General features: G+C 44.4%; 1 protein-coding gene across 1 annotated transcript in view; it reads left to right on the forward strand.

Annotated features, from left to right (window-relative positions):
• The window catches only part of TULP4 (TUB like protein 4), a 142,276-nt gene that overhangs the window by 96,715 nt on the left and 21,988 nt on the right, over nt 1-23,573 (forward strand). The window contains exons 4-6 of the mRNA XM_068985081.1: nt 12,474-12,654; nt 14,374-14,508; nt 17,554-17,720. Of these exons, the coding sequence (XP_068841182.1) occupies nt 12,474-12,654; nt 14,374-14,508; nt 17,554-17,720 (483 nt within the window). The remainder of the gene's footprint in view (nt 1-12,473; nt 12,655-14,373; nt 14,509-17,553; nt 17,721-23,573) is intronic.

A 23,573-nucleotide genomic window follows, 5' to 3' on the forward strand; every position in this document is an offset into this window, starting at 1 on the left:
GTGAGTTGTTGAGGAAGCCCCAGATTTCAGCTACTACGTTAAAAGCAGAGGGTAGGAAAGAGTTGGACCATGTATCCAGTGTTCAGATTTCCTTAGGGCTGCCCAGGGGACTGGCTTTTGAATTAGAACACTGACAGAACCCAGCATATTCCATACATCTTGGGGTCACTAAGAACAGAGATGGTGGTGTGCACTAGTATGATGGTTGGAGCAACTTCCAGAATCACTAAACAGTCTGAGTAGTGAGAATCTTCTTTTTTACAAGCCTGAAGTGAAGTGAAGTGATGTCATTCAGTCGTGCCCGACTCTTTGCGACCCCGTGGACTGTAGTTTACAAGGCTCCTCTGTCCATGGAATGTTCCAGGCAAGAGTACTGGAGTGGGTTGCCGTTTCCTTCTCCAGGGGATCTTCCCGACCCAGGGATCGAACCCAGGGCTCCTGCATTGCGGGCAGACGCTTTACCGTCTGAGCCACCAGGGAAGCCAAACCTAGTCCATGAAAATTGGAAGAGGTGGTAATTTTGTCTGATGCAGAGACACCAACATAGAGAGTCAAGAAAAATTAAGAAACAGGGAAAAAAATTAAGAAACAGGGAAATAAGTCCGAAAGATATAAGATAACTCTCCAGAAACTGACCCCCGTGAAATGGAGATATAAAATTTACCTGACAGAGAATTTAAAATAGCAGTCATAAAGATGCTCAGTGAGTTAAAGAGAAAATGCATGAACCAAGTGAGACTTTCAAATGTTTTTAAAGTGTTTTTTAAATTAGAAATTAAGTAGCCAATGTGTATGATAACTGAAATGAAAAAATATAATGGAGGCTTTCAGCAGCAGATTAGATGAAGCAGTAGAAATCAGCAGCATACTTGAAGATGGATCATTGGAAATAAATATTTAATCAGAGGAGAAAAAAGAAGTGAAAGCATGAAGAAAACTTGAGAGACTTGTGGGATACCGTTACATGGACCAATGTGTGTATTATGGGAGTCTCAGAAGAAAAGAGAGAGAAAGGGGCAGACTGTTTACACAAAGAAATAATTGCTGAAAACTCCCCAAATCTGGGGAATAGACATACAGATTCAGTGATCCTCATGGTTCCCAAATAAGGTGAACTTAGAGACGTACACACCAGCATACATCATAATCAGGTCATCAAAAGTCCAAAGACAAAGCAAATTTTAAAACTGGCAAGAATAAAAGCAACTTGTCTCATATAAGGAGACTCCATAAACCTATTAGTGAACTTTTCAGTAGGAACCTTGCAGTCCAAAAGGGGATGTGACTATATATTCAAAATGCTAAGTGAAAAAAACTACCAATCAAGAATACCATACCTTGCAAAACTGTACTTCAAAAGTGATAGAGAGATAAAGGCTTTCATAGACAAACGAAAGCTAAAGTAGTTCATCACCGCTACACCTGCCTTACAACAAATGCTAAAGGGAATTCTTTAAGTTGAAATGAAAGGATGGCAAACAAAAATATGAAAGTAGAAAACTTGCTAATAAAGGTATAGACAAATGCAGACTTTTGTTACTGTAATGGTGATGGATATATCCCTTTTAGTTATAAGAAAGCTTAAAAGATAACTATTAAAAATGACTGTGTCAGTGAATACACAATGTAAAAATATAGAAATTGTGACATCAGTAAATGCAGTGGAATGAAATAATTAGAAGTAGAGTTTTTTATGCAACTATAGTTGTTAGGAGTTTAAAATAGACTGACATTAGCTATAATTTATTTCATGTAAGCTCCATGTGAACAAAAATAATTCTTCTAGATGATATGAAAAAGAAAAAGAAATCCAAGCATATGAATATAAAAAAAAAATCAATGAAACACAAAGGAAGATAGCAAGAGAGGAAAAGAGGGACAAACGAACTAAAAGATTGACAGAAAACAGTTAACAATATAGTAATAATAAGTCTTTCCCTATTAATAATGACTTTAAATGTAAATGAATTAAACTCCCTAATAAAAAGACACAAAGTAGCTGGTCTGGTGAAAAAAACAAAAACAAGATCCAACTATATGCTTCCTGTAGGAGACTCACTTCAGGTTGAAGATCATATATAGGCTGAAAGTGAAGAGATGGAAAAAGGTATTCCATGCAAATGATGACCAAAAGGGAACAAAGATGACTGTAATTATATCACACAGAATAGATGTTAAGGACTGTCACAAGAGATAAGGAAAAACATAAAGGCAAAAGGGTCAACTTACCAGTGAGAAATAACAATTGTAAATATATATGCATACACTAGAAGAGCACCTAAATATATAGAACACTCAATTATTATACAAAGCAAACACTGACACAAGTGAAAGGAGAAGTACTAGAAATATTAAGGTTGGTGAGAAGGTAATTGCGATTTTGGACCATGAATTTAAAATCATCGTAACTAAGCTGAAACATGTGTATTAATCAAAATAGGAACCATTACAATCAACACATTTTTACCAATGAGAAATAAGTTTCTTTATTACTGTAGCATAAAAATCCATGCTTCAGGATTCAGCAAACTCTTGGAAAGCATTCTCTGCCTCTTGCTGGTTGTGGAAGTATTTTCCCTGGAAAAGGTTGTCAAGATGCTTGAAGAAGTGATAGTAGGTTGTCGAGAGATCAGGTGAATAGAGTAAATGAGGCAAAACTTAATAGCCCAATTCATTCAACTTTTGAAGCATTAGTTGTGCGACATGTGGTTGGGTGTTGTCATGGAGAATTGGACTCATTCTGTTGACCAGTGCTGGCTGCAGGCCATGCAGTTTGGTGCGTTTCCATTTGCTGAGCATTCTTCTCAGATGTAATGGTTTCACTGGGACTCAGAAAGCTGCAGTGGATCAGACCAGCAGCGGACCACCAAACAATGATCATGACCTTTTTTGGGTGCAAGTTGGCTTTAGAAAGTGCTTTCAAGCTTCTCAGCTAGCCCCTGAGATGGTCATCACTGGTTGTCATGTAAAATGACACATTTCACCACAGGTCACAATCCAGTTGAGAAATGGTTCATGGTTGTTGTGTAAAATAAGAGAAGACAACACTTCAATACAACAGTTCGGTTCAGTTCAGTTGCTCAGTTGTGTCCAACTCTTTGCGACCCCATGAATCACAGCACGCCAGGCCTCCCTGTCCATCACCATCTCCCGGAGTTCACTCAGACTCACGTCCATCGAGTCCATGATGCCATCCAGCCATCTCATCCTCGGTCGTCCCCTTGTCCTCCTGCCCCCAATCCCTCCCAGCATCAGAGTCTTTTCCCATGAGTCAACTCTTCGCATGAGGTGTCCAAAGTACTGGAGCTTCAGCTTTAGCATCATTCCTTCCAAAGAAATCCCAGGGTTGACCTCCTTCAGAATGGACTGGTTGGATCTTCTAGCAGTCCAAGGGACTCTCAAGAGTCTTCTCCAACACCACAGTTCAAAAGCATCGATTCTTCGGCTCTCAGCCTTCTTCACAGTCCAACTCTCACATCCATACACGACCATAGGAAAAACCATAGCCTTGACTAGACGGACCTTAGTCGGCAAAGTAATGTCTCTGCTTTTGAATATGCTGTCTAGGTTGGTCATAACTTTTCTTCCAAGGAGTAAGCGTCTTTTAATTTCATGGCTGCAGTCACCATCTGCGGCGATTTTGGAGCCCCCCCAAAATAAAGTCTGACACTGTTTCCACTGTTTCCCCATCTATTTCCCATGAAGTGATGGGACCAGATGCCATGATCTTCATTTTCTGAATGTTGAGCTTTAAGCCAACTTTTTCACTCTCCTCTTTCACTTTCATCAAGAGCCTTTTTAGCTCCTCTTCACTTTCTGCCATAAGGGTGGTGTCATCTGCATATCTGAGGTGATTGATATTTCTCCCGGCAATCTTGATTCCAGCTTGTGTTTCTTCCAGTCCAACGTTTCTCATGATGTACTCTGCATAGAAGTTAAATAAGCAGGGTGACAATATACAGCCTTGACGTACTCCTTTTCCTATTTGGAACCAACAGTATTTTTTTAAATTTTGGGTCAGCTCGTGAGGCACCCACTTATGAGCTTATGGACTGTAGCTTGCCAGGCTCGTCTCTCCACGGGATTCTCCAGGCAAGAACACTGAAGTTGGTTGCCATGCCCTTCTCCAGGGATTGAACCCACATTTCTTATAGTTCCTGCACTGGCAAGTGGGTTCTTTACAACTAGCGCCACCTGGGAACCCCTTCACTTTTCCAGTTTGCTTCAAACGCCTAACGACTATAGAATGGTCAACATTGAGTTCTTCAGCGACTTCTTGTGTAGTTGTAAGAGGATCAGCTTCAGTGATTCTCTCAGTTGGTCGTTGTCAACTTCCAGTGACCAGCCACTGCCCTCCTCATCTTCAAGGCTCTCGTCTCCTTTGCCTAGCTTCTTGACTCACCACTGCATTGTACATTAGTTAGCAGTTCCTGGGCCAGATGTGTTGTTGATATTGTGAGTTGTCTCTGCTGCTTTACTACCCATTTTGAACTCGAATAAGAAAATTGCTCAAATTTGCTTTTTGTCTAGTATCATTTCCCTAGTCTAAATAAATACAAGACAAACAGCAAGTCATTAGCAAAAAATAAAGTGAAAAATGCACATTAAGATGATGTATAACATAACCACATTTAAGAATGTGTTTTAATATCAAACAGCAAAGTTCAACAATGCAAAACCACAGTTACTTCTGCAGCAACCTAAACAGACAGCAATCCAGTAATATAGGAGACTTCACTGCCACTCTCAATACTGGATAGAACACACAGATGGAAAATCCATAGAGAAACAGTGCCCTTTGACAACACTATAAACCAAGTAGACCTAACAGATATGTTTGTGTTTTTTTATCTCAAACACTACATCAAGTTTATTTTAATAATAATTATATACATAGTATAATATGTCACATACTGCTTCCATCAATTCTTTGGTGCTCAGCTTTCTTTATGGTCCAGCTCTCACATCCATACATGAGTACTGGAAAAACCATAGCTTTGACTAGACGGACCTTTGTCAGCAACATAATATCTCTGCTTTTTAATATGCTGTTGTTGGATCATATGATAGTTCTATTTTTAACTTTTTAAGGAACCTCCATCAGTGTTCTCCACAGTGGCTATTCCAATTTACATTCCAAACAACAGTATAGGAAGGTTCCCTTTTCTCCACACCCTCTCCAGCATTTATTCTTTGTAGATTTAAAATTTTTTTTATATATTTACTTAGTTATGACTGTGCTGGTGTTCCTTGCTGTGCAAGGTTCTTCTCTCGTTGTGGCGAGCGGGCTGCTCTCTCGCTGTGACGCGTGGGCTTCTCATTGTGGTGGCTTCGCTTATTGCCGAGCACAGGCTCTAGGACATGCAGCCTTCAGCAGTTACGGCACATGGGTGGCATAGTTGCGGCTCCCAGGCCCTAGAGCACAGGTTCAGTGCTTGGGGCACACGAGCTTAGCTGCTCCACAGTATGTGGGGTCTGCCCTGATCAGGGCTTGCACCCATGTCTCCTGCATTGGCAGGCGGATTCTTCATCACTGAGCCACCAGGGAGGCCCTGTTTGTAGATTTTTTCATGATGGCCGTTCTGACTGGGTGTGAGGTGATACCTCATTATAGTTTTGATTTGCATTTCTCTAAAAGTGATGTTGAATGTCTTTTCATGTGCCTCTTGGCCCTGTATATGTCTTCCTTGAAGAAACATCTGTTTAGATCCTCTGCCCATTTTTGGATTGGGTTGTTTGGTTTCTTGGATATTGGGCTGCACACACTGTTTGTAAATTTTGGAGCATTAATCTGTTGTTGGTTGCATCATTTTCTCCCATTCTGTAGGTTGTCTTTTCATTTTGTTTGTGGTTTCCTTTGCTATGCAAAAGCTTTGTAATTAGGTCCCATTTGTTTATTTTTGTTTTATTTCCATTACCCTAGGAGATGAGTTGAAAAAGTTACTACTATCATTTATGTCAGTCAGTGTTCTGCCTATGTTTTCCTCTAAAAGCTTTATAGTATTGGGCCACCATCACCCTGATACCAAAGCCAGACAAAGACACTATAAGGAAAGAAAATTACAGACCAATATCCCTGATGAACATAGATGCAAAAATCCACAACAAAATACTAGCAAACTGAGTGAAACAGCTCATTAGTAAAATCTCACACAACAATCAAGTGGGATTTATCCCTGGGATGCCAAGATGTTCACCATATAAAAATCAGTCACTGTGATACACCCAGTAACAAAATACAGGATAAGAACCATGTGGTCATCTCAGTAGATGCAGACAAAGCATTTGACAAGATTCAGCGCTCCGCCTCCCTCCTCTTCCCCTCTTCCCCTCTCCCCTTCTCCCAGTCATGTCTGCACAAGTGGAAGTTGAGATCAGCTCCTTGTCCTGCAGTAGTGATTCCTGGATAAAATCTGATCTTGCCTCCCTGACTGGTGTCAGCTTCGCGGACCTTCGACAGCAGCCACAGGCGCTGTTGGGCCCACCCCCATCACTGCGGATCCTGACCTCTTCTGTTGAGTCACAAGGTTTTCAGTCTCCTCAGACCAGGAAATCATTTCCTTTTAGCCCTTTTGTTAAGGAAGTGTATTAGTAGCCACAGGAAAAAATGACTGTTTCCACATAATGAGAAATGTATTTAGATATTTATTGAAAGAGTTGGAGCCTTTTGAAACAGGAAAGGATTTGAGAACTCATCTAATACAACTTTTTTTAGATGAAGATGAGAACAGTACTCAGGAAGGCTAAATGATCAATTCAAAGTGACATAAGTAGTTAGGAATCAAAATAGAACCAGACCCCTAGCAAGCCAACTCCCAATTCTGAGTTCTTTGCAAAGGAAAGCATGTTTTGCCAATAGACTTAAGATGATCTTCAGCAAACAGGCCCAGCACATTTCATCCAGCTCCAGAGATCTGATAATGGAGCTGTATTCCTGAACCTTTTCTCTCTACTTCATTCCATGTGTACTTAAGTATATTTCAATAGCGTACTCACATGGTGTATAATCCTAAATGTTTAAAAGGATATATGATGAAAAGTTCCCTTTCTCCCCACTACCCCCAGCCACCCACTTCTGTCCCTAGAGGTGATTAGTGTTTCCAGTTACTTGTGTGTCCTTCCAGAGGTATCCTAGTTAAATGTGTTTTTAAATTACTCCTGTAGTCAGACTGTTCCCCTCCACTCCCCAGAAATAATGTGCAGGTGTCTTAAAAGGATGAATAAACTTTAAAATGGAACCTGAAAGATTTGGGGAAGAATGTTATAGCAATGAAAATTATTTAATGTTAAAGTCAGTACCTGAGGTGGATAGACTATCTCCTTCTCTGAAAATCTTTAAACATAGAGTAGGTTCTCTTCTTTATGGGTTAGTTTATAAGCAGTTATCCTGCAGTGAGGAGATGAAACGACTTCAAAATTACATGTTTAGCCCAGAGATATGAATTTTTATTATAGCTGTTTTGGGCTAGATTTCTTTCCCATGTTTATCAGAATAAGTCTTAAAATGCCTGTTTCAGAAATGATTATTAGAATCAACTGTGAAGTTATATTTTATCCTTTTTTTTTTTTGTAACCGGGAAATACTCTGTTAATCAGTTGAGCAGTTCTGTCCTTTACAACTGTCTGATGTTAGTGGCTGAAAAAATACTGAAAAATGTTAGTCACAAAATGCTCAAATCTGGCCTTGAAGCACATTTGAAAGCTAGTGTTTTGAAGCCGACAGGGAGGTCTTTCAAAGCCAAAGTGTTACTTCAGTGCATCTCAGGACAGAAGATTCCTGCCAAGGAGCAAAAGGATGTTACTACACTCCCCTCCCCTCCCTCCATGGCCGTGCATGTAGGCACTTGACACCAGCTGCAGGCATCTCTCAGAGGTATTGTGGATTTGGTTTCAGACCATTGCACTACAGTGAATCAGATACATTTTTTGATTTCCCAGTGCATACAAAAATTATGTTTTTACTATACTGTAGTCTATTAAAATTATGCAGTAACATTATGTCTAAAAGAAAAAAATGTATATACTTTAATTTTAAAATACTTTATTGCTAAAAAGAAAAATGCTATCATCTGAGCAAGTGGTAATCTTTTTGTTGGCAGAGGGCCTTGTCTCAGTTTTGATGGTTGCTGACTGCTCAGGGTGGTGGTTGCTAAATGTGGGGGTGGCTGTGGCCATTTCTTAAAATGAGACAGCAGTGAAGCTTGCCACATTAATTGGCTCTTCCTTGCATGAACCATTTCTCTGTAGCATGCAGTGCTGTGTTTGATAGCTTTCTATGCAGAGGAGAACTTCTTTCAAAATCAGTCAGTTCCCACAAACCCTGCTTTATCAACTAAGTTTATGTCATATTCTAGAGCCTTTGTTGTCATTTAAATAATCAAGTTTACCATCTTACAGGGACTTGGTTTCCCAAAAGAATTACAATAGTCAATATCAAAGGTCACTGGTCTCAGATCACCATGACAAATATAATAATGAAAAAGTTTGAAATACTGTGAGAATTATCAAAATATTACACAGATACAAATCATATTGGAAAAATAGCACAGACAGACTAGCTTGATGCAGGACTGCTACAAACCTTTAGTTTAAAAAAATACACAATATATGCAAAGTATAATAAAATAAAGTATGCCTATAGTCAGAATTTGTAATAACTTTGTCATCCTCTCCCCCAGCTTTAAATCACAAAAGCAAATAAATGGGAAAAATCAGCTCCTTTTGCGACTAGTTTGTATGCTACTCGTTGAACTCTACTGCGTTTACATAAGCATATATTTTTATAGTTGAAATTTCCTAACATGGTCTTTATTCAAGTATTTAGATGAGGACCAGTCTTCAGAGATAAAGGTACTGATGATACGTTGTCACTGGTTGCAAAACATAAATCTTTTGAATGATTTTCTGTCTTCTTCCTGCGGCTTAGTTCATTTTAAATTGCTGGGGATAATTGTGTTACATTTTAAAATGATTACATCTAAAAATAGTTTAGAATGGAGAGATTGTATGTGGATACCATAATTTTTTAAAAACGTAGCAATGGTATTAACCACTGCCCTGAAGCAGTGTCCCCTGTCCAGAGGGACAGCCATTGAACCCAAGGGCTGGCAGATTTCTACCACCTTTGGTTCTTAGTGTACATATTACAGAGGGACCATTATCTCCACCCCTCTGTGAAGCCTGCAGTCCAGCAGAAATAATAGGGAAAATCTGAGACAGAAATTTAAACTATCTATAACTAAAAGTGTTTTGGAGGCCAGTTTTATGGGAAAATTTGAGCATTGATTTAGTTAAAAGAAGAAAAGAAAGAAGCTGTTCATGTGTAGGAAAACTTGAGCAAAGGCTAAAGCTTTGGGCAGAAATGCATTTACTGAGAGTCACTGAGTGTCCACTGGTGACTGGCAGGAGGTGAGAGCCTATGGCTGCAGACCTGCCCTCGGAAGCTCATAGTGCCGCAGAAACAGAGTACCGTAGGGACCATGGCTAGAGTGAGGACAAGTCTGTGTGGTGGGTCTCAAAAGCCTTGACACGTGATGTCTGAGCCCCTGTTACATAGCAAACCCCGTACTGGACACCAGAGAAAAAGCACAAACCACAGTCTTTGCCAGCAGAGGACCTGCTGTGTGTGTTGGCCAGGGGACAGACGAGGTCATGCACCTCATCAGGGACAGGTTGACTCTGACGGGCCTGGCCTTTAACACATCCAGGGGTCTACGGCTGGCAGGCAGTTGCAGTGTCTGAGTCTGGAGCTTAGGGGAATGGCCTGGACAGGGAGCAAGCCAGGCTATGGACATGACTGTGACCTCCTAGAGAGGGGAAAGGGTCTGGGCCAAGCCTAAAGGAGGAGACCAAGCCTGGGCAAGAGGAGCCAGACCAGTCTGTCCAGAGCCCCAGAACAGGGAGGAGAGGCTGCAGAGAGTGATGCTTTTGCCCATATGTGTATTCATGATTGTTTAGACTTTGCGATCTTGTTCCTTTGAAGTCCTTGGCTCAGAGAAGCTTTATCTTATTCAAAGTGGTGAGGCATTTAAAGAACTTATAATAGAGGAGATCTTCAGAAATCTGATTTTACATCACGTCAGTGTTCTTCAGTTATCTGACATACTTATTCCAAAACAGAGTAACTTCCTCCATCACTGCTTGACAGCTCAAGCATTAGGGATGCCTTTTTCCTTCTCCCTGATCTTAATAGTGCATTAACTTCCAAAAGAGCTGTAGTCAGAGTTGATTAATGTTGGGGAATTTGGAGGCTGGTTCTCTTTGTCCTCTTTTGCTTTAGTGTGGTGTTGAACACTGAAAACTCATTAAGCCACCAGTCCTTCATTCAGGAATTAGATGGTGTCTGTTCTCCAAAATGGAAAAATGTGTTACTCAGACGATGCTTCATTTCCTCCCTCCTTTCACAGAGGCTGCTGTGTGTCCTCTGAGGACAGGCCCTGGGGAGAGCGCAGTGAGAGCAGACACAGTCCATGTCCTGAAAAGCTTAAGTCTAGCATGGGAGCCAGACAGATCAGATAACCACACAGTAAGACGCAAGAATACTGAGGATCGCCATGCCAGTGGAGACTGGGAACTGCATTGGAAGGGGCCAGGGAGCATGTTTGGGATTGAGACACATTTAATTCTGGGGACTTGAGAAGAATAACTGTTTGCTGTTGCCTGCTCATGAGCTATGTTTATGAGAAACAAAGTCATAACTGGTGAAATAACCCCTTCACATTATCCAAGGTATGACACTGCCCTTGAGACATGCTTGAACAAGTGAGTGAGGATGTGGGAAGCGGAGAATAAAAGCCTGCATCCTGGGATGTCGCTTTAGAGGGCTTCCCATACATCTTCTTCCTCTGAAATATGCAAATTGTAGTTGAAGTTATAAGAGGTCAGGTTCCATCTTCATCTGCACTGCGGGCTGCTCAGGAGACACCTGCCGTGTCCGCCTCCCCAGCCCAGGCCTCATGAGGCCCTCGTGGGCATGCTAGTGGATACTCATTTTCAGTGTTGGCAGCCAAGAGTTCAGCTTTTCCTAAAATGACTTTTCCTGTGTTCCTAGTACAACTTATCTCTTTTTCCTGTAAGCAGCATTCAATATGATTCATCACCAGCCCTGAAGGAAAACTGTTTCAGCTTTCTTTCTTTTTTTTTCTTATTTTCCAGTCATTAAAATATAGCTCATGTTTAAAGGAGTATTTGATGGACAATTGGTTTATCTCAACAGCTCTGTCAGCTTATTACTGCTTAAATGAAATATATCTTCTTTTGCAGTTAATCTCTCTTAATCATCTGGATTTATGTCCTAAGATTGCCTTCTGATTGTCACTGACTTTAACTCACTCATGTAACCATAAATACTTGTTTAATGTCCACTGTACCCAAAGCTCTTGTTAGGTCCCAGGGGTACAACTGTGGACAGTCTTTGACCTCCAAAAGCTCAGTGTCAAAATCTTAAAAGCAGAAAGAGGCATGGACCTAAAAAGTCTAAAATAACTTTCCTTTTATGTAAATCATGGTCTTTCTAGGTAAATAGCCCTGGCTTGACCACTTAATGACTTTGTCAACTTACTTGAGCTCTGTTAAGTTGTTTCTGCATCTATAAAATGGAAATAACTTGCATGGTTCTCACAATGAGTTGCTGACGATTAGAGAATTCTCATTAGACACAAAAGATAAAAAAATTTCAGGGCCACCCATCAGAATGACGCCTAATGGGGGGCTTCCAGCAGCTGTGAGCAGCTCGTCTGCCGCTCTGAGGGAGGGCACCCGCCATCCCCCCGATCCCCGCGTCCAGCCTTCCTCTGCCTGCTTGTACCCTAGCCTTGGCCATGTGCCTGCCCGCACCCCAGCACACGCCTGAGAATGTGCTCGGGGTGGGTGACTGAGGGGACCCCCAGGAGCAGCCCTCAGTACACAAGGCGTCAGCCCCGTCTCAGCTCCGTGCCAGCAGTGCTGGCGCTTAGCTGGCAGGATTATTCAGACAGTCGATGAGGTAAACTTTGTTAGAATTGTGCTTAGTACAAAGTAAGCACTTAATATATTAATACCATTAATTTACTATAACAGTGAAATGGAACACAAGATAAACGGGCTTACGTACACTTGCATATGATGATCCTCTGATGCTGCTTTTTTTTTAGAGAAAAATAAGAGAATATTATCTTCTTCTTGACCCCCCTCCTCCAACTGAAAAAAAAAAAGAAAAACAACTCACAAAATGTGACACAGTGATTTTGACATTATTCGAAAGCGTCCACATACCATATTTATTACAGCACTAGTTCCCTTTTGCTAACAGAGGACTAAAATTCTTCCAGAAAGAGCCAGCTAACAAGCTTTGTGTATCCCTCTGTTGCTTAGCTGGTCTCTTCTTCCAGTTCTTAGGTACTGTGTCCTGTGAACACGTAGAGGTGGGAGTGGGGTGGGGCCACAACCGCTGTCCTCTCTGCCCGCCCATCGGAGGTCCCGTTCCTCTGCTGCAGGTACTGTTCGGCACCGCTGATGGGCAGGTGATCGTCATGGACTGCCACGGCCGGATGCTGGCCCACGTCCTGCTGCATGAGTCGGACGGCATCCTCAGCATGTCCTGGAACTACCCCGCCTTCCTGGTGGAGGACAGCAGCGAGAGCGACACCGACTCAGACGACTACTCCCCACCCCAAGGTGGCCCTGCAGGGAGGGCAGGAAGGAGAAGGACCCCTTCCCGTCGGGCAGGGTTCTCAGCGGAGTGCGGGGCAGAGCCGGCCCGCCCAGTCTCTGACCTGGACAGGACCGTCACCTGCCTCTCTGCCATCCCTTTGTGCAGAATGACTGGTCGGGTGGCTTGGCCCTCCACTGGTTTTCCTAGACGCAGAACAAGACTGATGGCCATTTCTGTGACCCTGGGGTGTTGGGGGGGTGCCTGGTGCCTAAGGAGAAACAGAGCTGAAGGTGAAAACTGCTGTGCTGTTTCTACGGCCTAACCCAGAGTGCTCTAGATCCATAACATTACTGAAGCCGATGACCCTGGCTATGTGAGGAAAGGATTAGTTGTACCTGTGACGAAGGCCAGCACGTTGGCCTGGATGCCATGTCCCTATCTGTTTATTTCAGGCAGATTCTTCCCTTGCTCAGTTCAGAAGAACCCACTGCTCTCACCCTACTGCCTCCAAGCCTTACAGTGATGTTAGAGTAGATGACATCTGAGTTTGTGAACATTTGGCCCAGTCCTGATAGATGGTTTCAGCCCCTTGGTAGTGATTTCGGGTTCTGCCTCCCCCCACCACCTTGAGCATGCCTGAGGCCCCAGAGCAGAAGCTTTGGGGGTGGGTGCTGGCCTGGCCGTCCCCACTGTCAGCCCTCAGCATGCCCCCTCAGGGCTCTGACTCTCCCTTGGGGTCCCATCCTTGCTCCTTTTAAAAAGCCTCTTTTTTTTTTTAAGTAGATGGCGTGATGAGTAGTGAGTGAGAAGGACTGACTGCCAGTGGCAGTGATCCAATTGGTGTCTTTCAACACTGGGCTCAACATACTTTTAAAACAGAACTTACTGGGTTGAATGCATACTTGTTCTTCCCCTCTTACTAGGGGAGAAACAGGGTCCAGAGACCAAGGTGATGGAGCAAGTCCAGGTGAAGTCTAAGAGCAGCATTAGTTCCCAGCTGTACTCTAACCAGTTCCCCTCCTCAGAAGCACTGGGGCAGTTTGGAGGAGACTGAAACTTGCCTTCAGAGAGAGCAGGGTGTTCCTGGTGACCTTGGGAATTTGAGCACAGAGGTCAGTACCTGCAGCATCTTAAAAGTGAAGCAGAAGACGGTTATTACCAGAGCCTCCACAGGTGGGCTGAGCAGGTGTCAGGCTGACCCACTGCAAGGGGTGGACACAGAGGAGCACCCCTCAGGGCTCCTTCCTTAATACACACATACACACACACACATCTCCTCACACTCACGCACACTGGGCATCAGCCACAGCCAGTCTGGGCCTCCTCCAGATGTGGGTTCTCTTCTGGTAAAAACAACTCACGGTGGCTGCTTGATGCCTGTAATGTTCAGTGAAGGTACGTCCAGTGTTGAAAGGCAGCTTTCGGTACATTGGACCAGGATTAAGAAAATGTCACGTGACGTTAAAGTAATTCACATTTGCACATCACCAGAAACACGGAGGTTGGTAAACTCTCAGCAGGGCACCCAGAGCCCAGGGAGCTCTCTCATCCCGGGCTTCCCCTGTGCCTGTGTGGTTAGAGCCTGATGCTGTGCAGCACCGCCTTCCTGGGTGACCTGCCGAGCCCAGGGTCTCGCCTGCACCGTTAGCGGTTTCCAGGCATCCTCAGGGCTGCACGTGCAGGCCTGGGTTCGGGTCATGTGCTTGTCACCTCGTTTTCACCCGGCACTTCTGTTCCCGCAGATGGTCCGGCAGCGTACCCCATCCCGGTGCAGAACATCAAGCCCCTGCTCACCGTCAGCTTCACCTCTGGAGACATCAGCCTGATGAACAGCTACGATGACTTGTCTCCCACCATCATCCAGTCTGGGCTGAAAGGTACGGAGCAGCCCGCCTTGCGAGCTGGGCGTCACTCCCAGGCCTGCTGACCACTGGCCTCTGCAGTCCCCTCTGCAGGGCTTAATGGAGTCTGTCCATGAGGTCTTTTCTCTCGCTCCTCTGCTTGTCTGACCAGTCGATTCCTATCTAGTCTCATCTTGAGAAAGCACTCCCAACAGTCACTTCGTCCTCACCTGCCCTTCTCAGGAGGAGCGGTCCTCTCAGACGGGGGCTGCTCGCCTCCAGACAACACACAGGAGCCCCCAGGGTTCTGAGGCTTCTTGAGGAGCTGGTGGTTATGACAAACCTGTCAAATTGAGGCATCCATGTGAAGGTCAGCGGTCAGCGCTGATGGCCTCCTGAGGGGGCAGTAGGAAGTGGTGTCTCAGGAGGAAGTTGGTGTCCATCAGCATTCTGAACGTTGTGAAATGTGCAGTTCAGGAAGTCTGCTGAGGTGGTGGCTCTGAGGAACCCTCCGGAAGAGCAGTCTGCCTCTTCAGGGTCGGATGGTGCAGTGTAGAAGCTCCAGGGCGGCCTCCGGTCCCCATGCTAAAGGGGCCTGCTGTGATCTGAGTGGAGGGGGGCACACCGGAGCCTTCGCTTTCTTTTTCCTTTTCTCTCTCCCTCCCTGTCTCTGGACACAGGTGCACATGTGCGGGCGCAGTCACGCACACACACACGCACACAGTGCGCACACATCTACTGGCTAATAGATGAGTCATTAATGTGGACATCTCAGGAAGGGACGGGGCTGGGCTTCCCCGATGGCTGCATGCCTGTCATGTGGAGCAGGCCTAGTTTATGCTCAATATCGAGGGGCCCACACTTGTCTCTGCATCCTTTTATGTTCCTGGTTATATAATCTTCAGAACAAGAAATGATATTATTCTTATGAAACTTACTTTTTTTAAAAGAGTGACATACCTTTGGGAACTACTGCTGTCTCAATGTAATGCTATAACTGCACCAAAGAAATCCCTGCACATTTGCTGATAAATGTTTGGACTAAGATCCTTACTCAGATGTCGCCATCTAGCAAACGGCCACCTTGAGCCCTTGGGCTTCCCTGTGTTAGCTGCTGAGCATCTTTTGAATGGCTTGTGTGTCTGGGCCCGTCCTGTCGGGGTCACCACTCACTTACCTATTAGGAAAAACCTGGATGGGGTTTTGGGCCCACCCAATACTCAAGCTTTTTTATACCTGTCTATAAGAAAAAGAAAAACCCTCTATGTACTGATGCTTTTACTGTCTCCAGTTGTAGAGATTTCACCAAGTTGTGTTTGTCCAGAACTGCTGTCTTTTCCCAGGACTGCTTTTCAGTCTTCCAGGGAAACTGGGGAACTTTGATGACCTCAGAAAGTGCTCGGTGTTGATGACAGAATCGGTGCCGCACGTGAATGAGACAGAGCTGCTGAGCTCACAGGTGGAGCTCAGGAACTGCCGAAATCTAGACCAAGTTCTGAAACCCATCCCTGTCATGGGGGTGCACCTTTCAACTCCAGCCTCTCTGCAGAATCGGCCATGGCCTTCCAGAAATCAGGGATCTCTGGATAAGCCAGATCCAGTTTCAGGATCTTGAGGGAAAACAAGCTACGCTATAAATCTTACTGTACCAGCAGCTTGCTTTACCAGCAAGAATAAGTGAATCGCTCACGTTGGAATTAGACACAATGTCTAACAGCCGTTTCTTCTAGGTCCTGAATGGCTCGTAGGTGAGCATCACATCTCTGTGACAGTGTGTGTGACGACACTGCCATCCAGCAGAGGGATCATCTTCTTTTCTGAGACCCCACATCACATCACCCAGATGCTGGGTGAAAGTCAAGGCCTTGATACGCAGACCTGTCCTTTATGCGAACTTCATCTGTCTAGTAGTGCACAGAACATTGAATGAATTGAATTTAGGCTTTGCTCTTGATTTGCATTTCACTTGGAGCTTTTGTAAACTCTCTGAGTCCTCTCTGGGAGTCGGGGTCACGGCAGAGGGAAGGACACTCAGGATGGACAGTGGTAGGTTCTCTGATCTGACCTGCACTCTCGTAGTTGTACCCTTCTCATCCTGGAAGTGCCGGTACTGCAGTAGATGCATCGTGTGGTTTTCTCTGGGTTTAGGTGCGCTTCAGGGGAAACAGCAGTCCCCACCCACGGAATGAACGCTCTGAATCCATGGAATGAACACTCCCCACCCACGTAATCAACACTCCCCACCCACGTAATGAACACTCCCCACCTACGTAATGAACACTTCCCATCCATGTAGTGAACACGCCCCACCCATGTTGTAAACACTCCTCTTCCACGTAATGAACACTCCCCATCCATGTAATGAACACTCTGAATCCATGTAATGAACACTCCCCACCCACGGAATGAACACTCCCCATCCATGTAATGAACACTCTGAATCCATGTAATGAGCACTCCCCATCCATGTAGTGAACACTCCCCACCCATGTTGTGAACACTCCTCTTCCACGTAATGAACACTCCCCATCCATGTAATGAACACACTGAATCCATGTAATGAACACTCCCCATCCATGTAATGAACACTCCCCATCCACGTAATGAACACTCTGAATCCCTGTAATGAACGCTCCCCACCCACGTAGTGAACGCTCCCCTCCCATGTACTGAGCACTCCCCTCCCATGTAGTGAGCACTCCCCTCCCATGTAGTGAGCACTCCCCACCCATGTAGTGAGCACTCCCCTCCCATGTAGTGAGCACTCCCCTCCCATGTAGTGAGCACTCCCCTCCCATGTAGTGAGCACTCCCCTCCCATGTACTGAGCACTCCCCTCCCATGTAGTGAACACTCCCCACCCATGTAGTGAGCACTCCCCTCCCATGTAGTGAGTACTCCCACCCATGTAGTGAACGTATGTGTTCAGAGTCTCTGTTGTCTTCACAAGAGAAACTTGGACGCCGTTGTACGTGCTCAGTGGCTCCATTTCTTAAACTACTTAAATGAGAGTTCAGAATGGACACCACCACCCCCACCCACCGCCAGCTCATGTTGACTGCCTCCCTCTTTGTTGTTTCAGAGGTGGTGGCCCAGTGGTGCACGCAGGGAGACCTCCTGGCAGTTGCTGGTATGGAGCGCCCAAGCCAGCTCAGTGACCTCTCCAGTGGCCCCCTTCTGAAGAGTGCCATGGTCAAGTTCTACAACGTTCGTGGGGAGCACATCTTTACCCTGGACACACTTGTGCAAGTAAGGACGTGTGTCGGACACACACTGTAACACCAGTGTGTTAATTTGCCCCCAGCTTCCATTAAGTACTCCTGAACTATTTCTACTCATTGTAATTATCTTTGGCAGACTTTAATCTTTTGTTGACCATGAATTAAATTATAGGGTATAAGCCAGAAGAAGTAAGAGGAAAAAAATGTTTTTTCCTTTTAACCAAAATGTATCCATTTCTATTCCTAAATGGTGGACAGTGAGTAAGCAGAGTGAGCTAGTGTTTATCATCTTTACAAAGTAAAAATCAGCAACTTGCAGAGAAGTAAACGGTTCATCTTCATTTATTTACTCTGATTTTGTTTGTTATGCCAGTAATATACTTTTACATTTAAGCTAAATTATTGTTAAACAATAAATAGAAAAGCTTAAAGATCTTTAAGAAAGTGTGCACATGTGGGCCCCTTTCTGTTTGTTCTTATTTCCCAGAAATCTGTAGACTGCCTCATTTCTGGTGTGGATCAATTACAGGGGAGACACAATTCTACTCTCATGGAGGTATAGTGAAGATAGGTCTGAGAGTGAGTTGATGGGGGTGATAATAAACTAGGGACTTACGTTCTAGTCTGACCCAGCTCATCAGAGAGTTAGGTGTGCCAGATTTTAGGAAATTTGTAGGTGTGTGTGTGTTCAGTCATGTCCAACTGTCTGTGATCCCATGGACTCTAACCCACCAGGCTCCTCTGTCCATGGGATTCTCCAGGCAAGAATTACTAGATGGGGTTGCCATTGCCTCTTCCAGGGGCTCTTCTCTAGCCAGGGATCAAACCTATGTGTCCTGTGTCTCCTGCATTGGCAGGTGAGGTCTTTACCACTGAGCCACCTGGGAATCCAGATGCCAGCACTAATTATCTAAATACATATATTTTTAATTGTAGTAAAATACACATTTACTGTCTCAACCATTTTTTAAGTGTATTGCATTATTGTATAACCAGTCTCCAGAACTGTTGCATTGTGTAAAACTGAAACTATGCTTTTCTTGTTCCTATGAATTTGACTGTTCTACTTACCTCATGTAAGTGGAACCATGCAGTGTCTGTCTTTTTGTGTCTGGCTTATTTCATCCACATTGTAGCCTGTGTCAGAATTTCGTTCCTTTTTAAGGCTGAAGAATATGCTGTTATATGTGTACAACTACATCTTGTTCATCCATTCATCCATCAGCGGATGTCTGGTTTCCTTCCAGCTTTTGGCTATTATGAATAATGCTGCTGTGAACAGGGATATACAAATATCTCTTTGAGATGCTCCTTTCAGTTCTATTGGATAAATGCCCAGAGTCAAATTGCTAGGTTATATGGTAATTCTTTTTCTGACTTTTTGAGGAGCTTCCATACTGTTGCCACAGTGGGTGCTCCAGTTTATACTCCCACCAGAAGTGCACAGAGACCCCCCACGTCCTTGCCAGCTCTTGTTGTTTACTGGCTTTTTGGTGATAGCCATCCAGATGGTCGTGAGGTGGATCTCACTGTGGTTTTGATTTGTGTATCCCTGATGATTAGTTTGGAGAAGGCAATGGCACCCCACTCCAGTACTCTTGCCTAGAAAATCCCAGGGATGGAGGAGCCTGGTAGGCAGTCCCTGGGGTCGCTAAGAGTCAGACACGACTGAGCGACTTCACTTTCGCTTTCATGCATTGGAGAAGGAAATGGCAACCCACTCCTAAAGAATCCCAGGGATGGGGGAGCCTGGTGGGCTGCCATCTATGGGGTCGCACAGAGTTGGACATGACTGAAGCAACTTAGCAGCAGCAGCAGCAGATGATTAGTTACATTGAGCATCTTTTCATGTACTTGTTGACCATGTGTATATCTTCCTTAGAAAAATGTCTGTTCAAGGCCATTGTCCATTTCCTAACTAGATTGTTCTTTTTTTGTTGTTGTTGAGTTGTAGGATTTTTTAAAAAAGATGTTTACTGGTATAAGTTTTATTTATTTATTTATATAGGCTGCATTGCATGGCATGTGGGATCTTAGTTCCCCAACCAGGGATCGAACCTGAGCCCCTTGCAGTGGATGCGCAGATTCTTAACCATTGGACTGCTGGGAGGGTCCCAAGTTACAGGATTTAAATGTATGTTTCGACAATGTAAAATCTTTTGTGAGCAGATAAGCATATTTTTTTGTTCATCTGTTCAAGCATCCAGCAAACATATTTTGCGGGGCTCCTATGCAGCTGGGCCCTGAGCTCAGAGCTCTGAGTGCTGGAGTATAGAAGGTGATGCAGGAGCCAGTCAAGGTAATGAGCTGGAGTCACGCCCCAGCCAGAGAAGGGCAGCGTGGTTTTAAAGTGAGATTCAGCATTGCCCAGGCTGCCTCTGCAACCCCTAGAGGCAGAAGTGGTACAAGCTGCCTGATACTAGGAATTGGAGAAATTCATGTAGCAGAAAGATGAAGAATGGAAGGAACTTAGGGAACTGGGAAGAAGGTTACAGAAATGGGCAGCCACGGAGCTGGAGTGGGAAGAAGCTCTGTGACCTGAGAGTGGCCAGAAAAAAGTCATAAGCAGGCATTCTCAGAAAGAAGTGATGAGCACAGGGTGGGAAGCTGTGCTTGGATAGGAAATTCAGACTCCTGCTTTAGAAGTGAAGTGGTTCCAAGTGAGGAGACGAACCCGGGAGGCACTGAAGTGGAGCAGAGTTGAGGCTATTAGCGGGAGGCCAATGTGTGTGGCAAAGTAAATGTAGATATTGGAGTCCCTGTGTGTTTGAGATTGAAGAAGAGGTTGCCTTGCTTACACAGTAACTGTGACCCTACTGCCAGTCTATTTCCTGGAACTTAGTATAGGTGCTCAGTAAGTACGTGTTCAGTGGATTGACGGATAGACAGTTACGGTTTTTTAGTTCTTTCTGTTGAATATTTGACCCAGTAGGCTATGTGCCCTCAATTAGATCTCATGCCAGCTTTCTACCTCTTGGCTAACTGAGAGACAAGTAGGAGAGCTTGGGAACTCTCAGCCCTTTCTGACTTAAGCTCTTTTATGTCTGCTAGAGCATTTGTGAACTGAAGCACTGAAACACGCTCAGTGCACTGAGCATCGTCCATGATTCTGTCTGACTCAGGGCACCCTTCCCACCAGCCTTGCATCCCCCCTACAGAGACTGTCCTTCCCGGCCATTTCTGCTTGAGGAAATCCATCGTCTGTGTTGTCCACATGGACAACGTCCTTTGGTAAATCTGCCCGAAGACTGCAACCCCTCTTCTCTGTGAACCTTCAAAGTGTTTACTACCTCTGGCACGGGTATTCCACGTTTTCTGTTTACTTGTTTTACTTTCTTAAAGTCAAAGACCACAGTTTCTCTATTTTTCTGATCTTCACTGTGCTTAGAATGCAGTAGAAGCTCAACGACCTTAACCATTTGCAAGAGTTCTCATCAGTTATCACATGAAACTAGCACAGATCCTGAGTTTAAGCCATTTGAGGCTCAGGGATAAGAGACAGACTGGCTCTCTTATCTACCTTTGGAAAAGAGACTCACATAGCGTCCCTGCATTTTAATAAATTGTTGACTCTTTTTTCATTTGAGGGTCTGTTTCAGGCATTGAAAAATTACCTCAATAATACACAGTTAAATAATGATGCTTTTAAAAACCAAGTACAGTATTGATTGCGTGTGGCAGCAGCTTAACTGTCGTCTGTAATGATTCTAGAATCACGTGTCTGTACTGTGCTGTTCAAGTTGTCCAAAGGCAGGAACATTTTTATGGCAGGAAGGAAGTTAGGCAGCTTATTGGGCTGTTTATAAAAAGAACTAAATGCAGCTTAGATTGGATAATTTATTTCCAAGTTAATGAGATTATAGGTTATTGCGCACAAAGCCAGTGCCCGGCACGGACTGGTGGCAGCCTCACTTTAAAACGGATTCTCCTGAGTTACTCACAGCAGCAACGCCTGAGGCTGATGCTCTTTGAAGGAAATGCACTCTAATTCATTTTCATTTCCTTCCTCCCTGTCATATTTTAAAAGTCTAGAGTCCATCTTACCAGCTGCTGTCTGTGACCATCTGTATGTAATTGGGGGTTCCCAGGTGGCGCTAGTGGTAAAGAACCTGCCCACCAAAGCAGGAGACGCCAGAGATGAGAGTCAGATCCGTGGGTCAGGAAAAGCCCCTGGAGGAGGGCATGGCAACACACTCCAGCATTCTTGCCTTGGAAACCCCATAGACAGAGGAGCCTGGCGGGCTGCAGTCTATCGGGTCGCAAAGAGTCAGACACGACTGAACCGGCTCAGTACGCACATATGTGATTGCATATCTGATAATCTGACCACAGAGTTTGAAGGTTGGCATCACTGACTATAGTTCAAAGGCTTCAGTAATTCAGATCAGTGTGTTTTTGTTTGGTTTTGTTTGGTTGGATTGTTGGATTTTGGGGGTTTGTGTGTTTTACCTTTATGAACTTTTTCTGTATTAAAGGCAGATTGGTAGAATCGCTGTACATTCTGTAAGGTTCAGGTATTAATGTAAGATATTTGGGTAAAAAATTAAAAGAGGAGGAAGATAGTGTGGACACTGAAAAGTCAAGTGAGTGATTATGGTCATTGACTTTCTGTGCTCTTGAAGGAGACTCTTTTAACAAAAATTGTACTTGCCTCCTTTTGTTGAGAATTAACTCTCCCTATTCTCACAAAGGTATGCTTTTCCCATTGTTTGCTGTAAATAGATGAGAAAGTTCTTTCTGGGGTTGTCTGCTTACAAAATTCAAGAATGGTGCGTGTTCTTTTAAAATGGAGGTTTGGGTGAATGAGTCCTGAGCCAGCTTTATTACTGTGGCTTAGTTTTTGGTCAGATCATTGTAACTTAATATTCAGAACTGTCCATGGCACCAACCAACACAGTTTTACGGTGACTAGTCACCACCTCGGTCTGTTTACAAGTGAACTGTTCTTGAAGCTTTCCTTCTGTGTACATGCCTGTACAAACGTTGAATACCTCCTTCTGTCCGGGGCTGTGAAACATTTGAAGTGTATTTCCTCTGAAAGAGATACCCACCTTCTTAGGGGGAGCTTAGGCTTCCTTGGTAGCTCAGTGGTAAAAGACAAAAAAGTCTGCCTGCGAATGCAGGAGGTGTGGGTTCAATCCCTGGGTTGGGAAGACACCCTGGAGAAGGAAATGGCAACCCACTCCAGTATTCTTGCCTGAGAAATCTCATTGACAGAGGAGCCTGGCAGGCTGTAGTCCATGGGGTTGCAGAGTCAGACATGACTGAGCGACTAAAGAACAACAGAAAGGAAGGCAGGTGATTGGGTAACAGGAGACTTCTCTGACATTCCTGGGGTCTGACTCCCCAGCAGGGCCTCATCACCCAGAAACCACATAACTAGGTGGCCACCTTTTCTCTTTCTCAGGCCAGTGTAGCTGGTTTGACCCTTTTGTGGTCTGTTGACTCTAATCCCACTTGAACAGCTTATCTTTAACAAGGGAAGGACATCCTGCTTTTTATTTTTATTCTCCTCAAGTTTTTAGGGGCTTCCCTGATAGCTCAGTTGATAAAGAATCTGCCTGCAGTGCAGGAGACCCCGGTTTGATTCCTGAGTTGGAAAGATCTTCTGGAGAAGGGATAGGCTTCCCATTCCAGTATTCTTGGGCTTCCCTTGTGGCTCAGCTGGTAAAGAATCTGCCTGCAATGTGGGAGACCTGAGTTCGATTCCTGAGTTGGGATGATCCCCTGGAGAAGGGAAAAGCTGTGCACTCTAGTATTCTGGCCTGGAGAATTCCATGGACTGTATGGTCCATGGGGTCGCAAAGAGTCAGACATGACTGAGCGACTTTGACTTCAGTAAGTTATCAGAGGACCCCATGCAGTGCACACAGATAGTGGA

Source organism: Capricornis sumatraensis, chromosome 13, assembly GCF_032405125.1.
Source record: "Capricornis sumatraensis isolate serow.1 chromosome 13, serow.2, whole genome shotgun sequence".
Classification (NCBI taxonomy): Eukaryota; Metazoa; Chordata; class Mammalia; order Artiodactyla; family Bovidae; genus Capricornis; species Capricornis sumatraensis.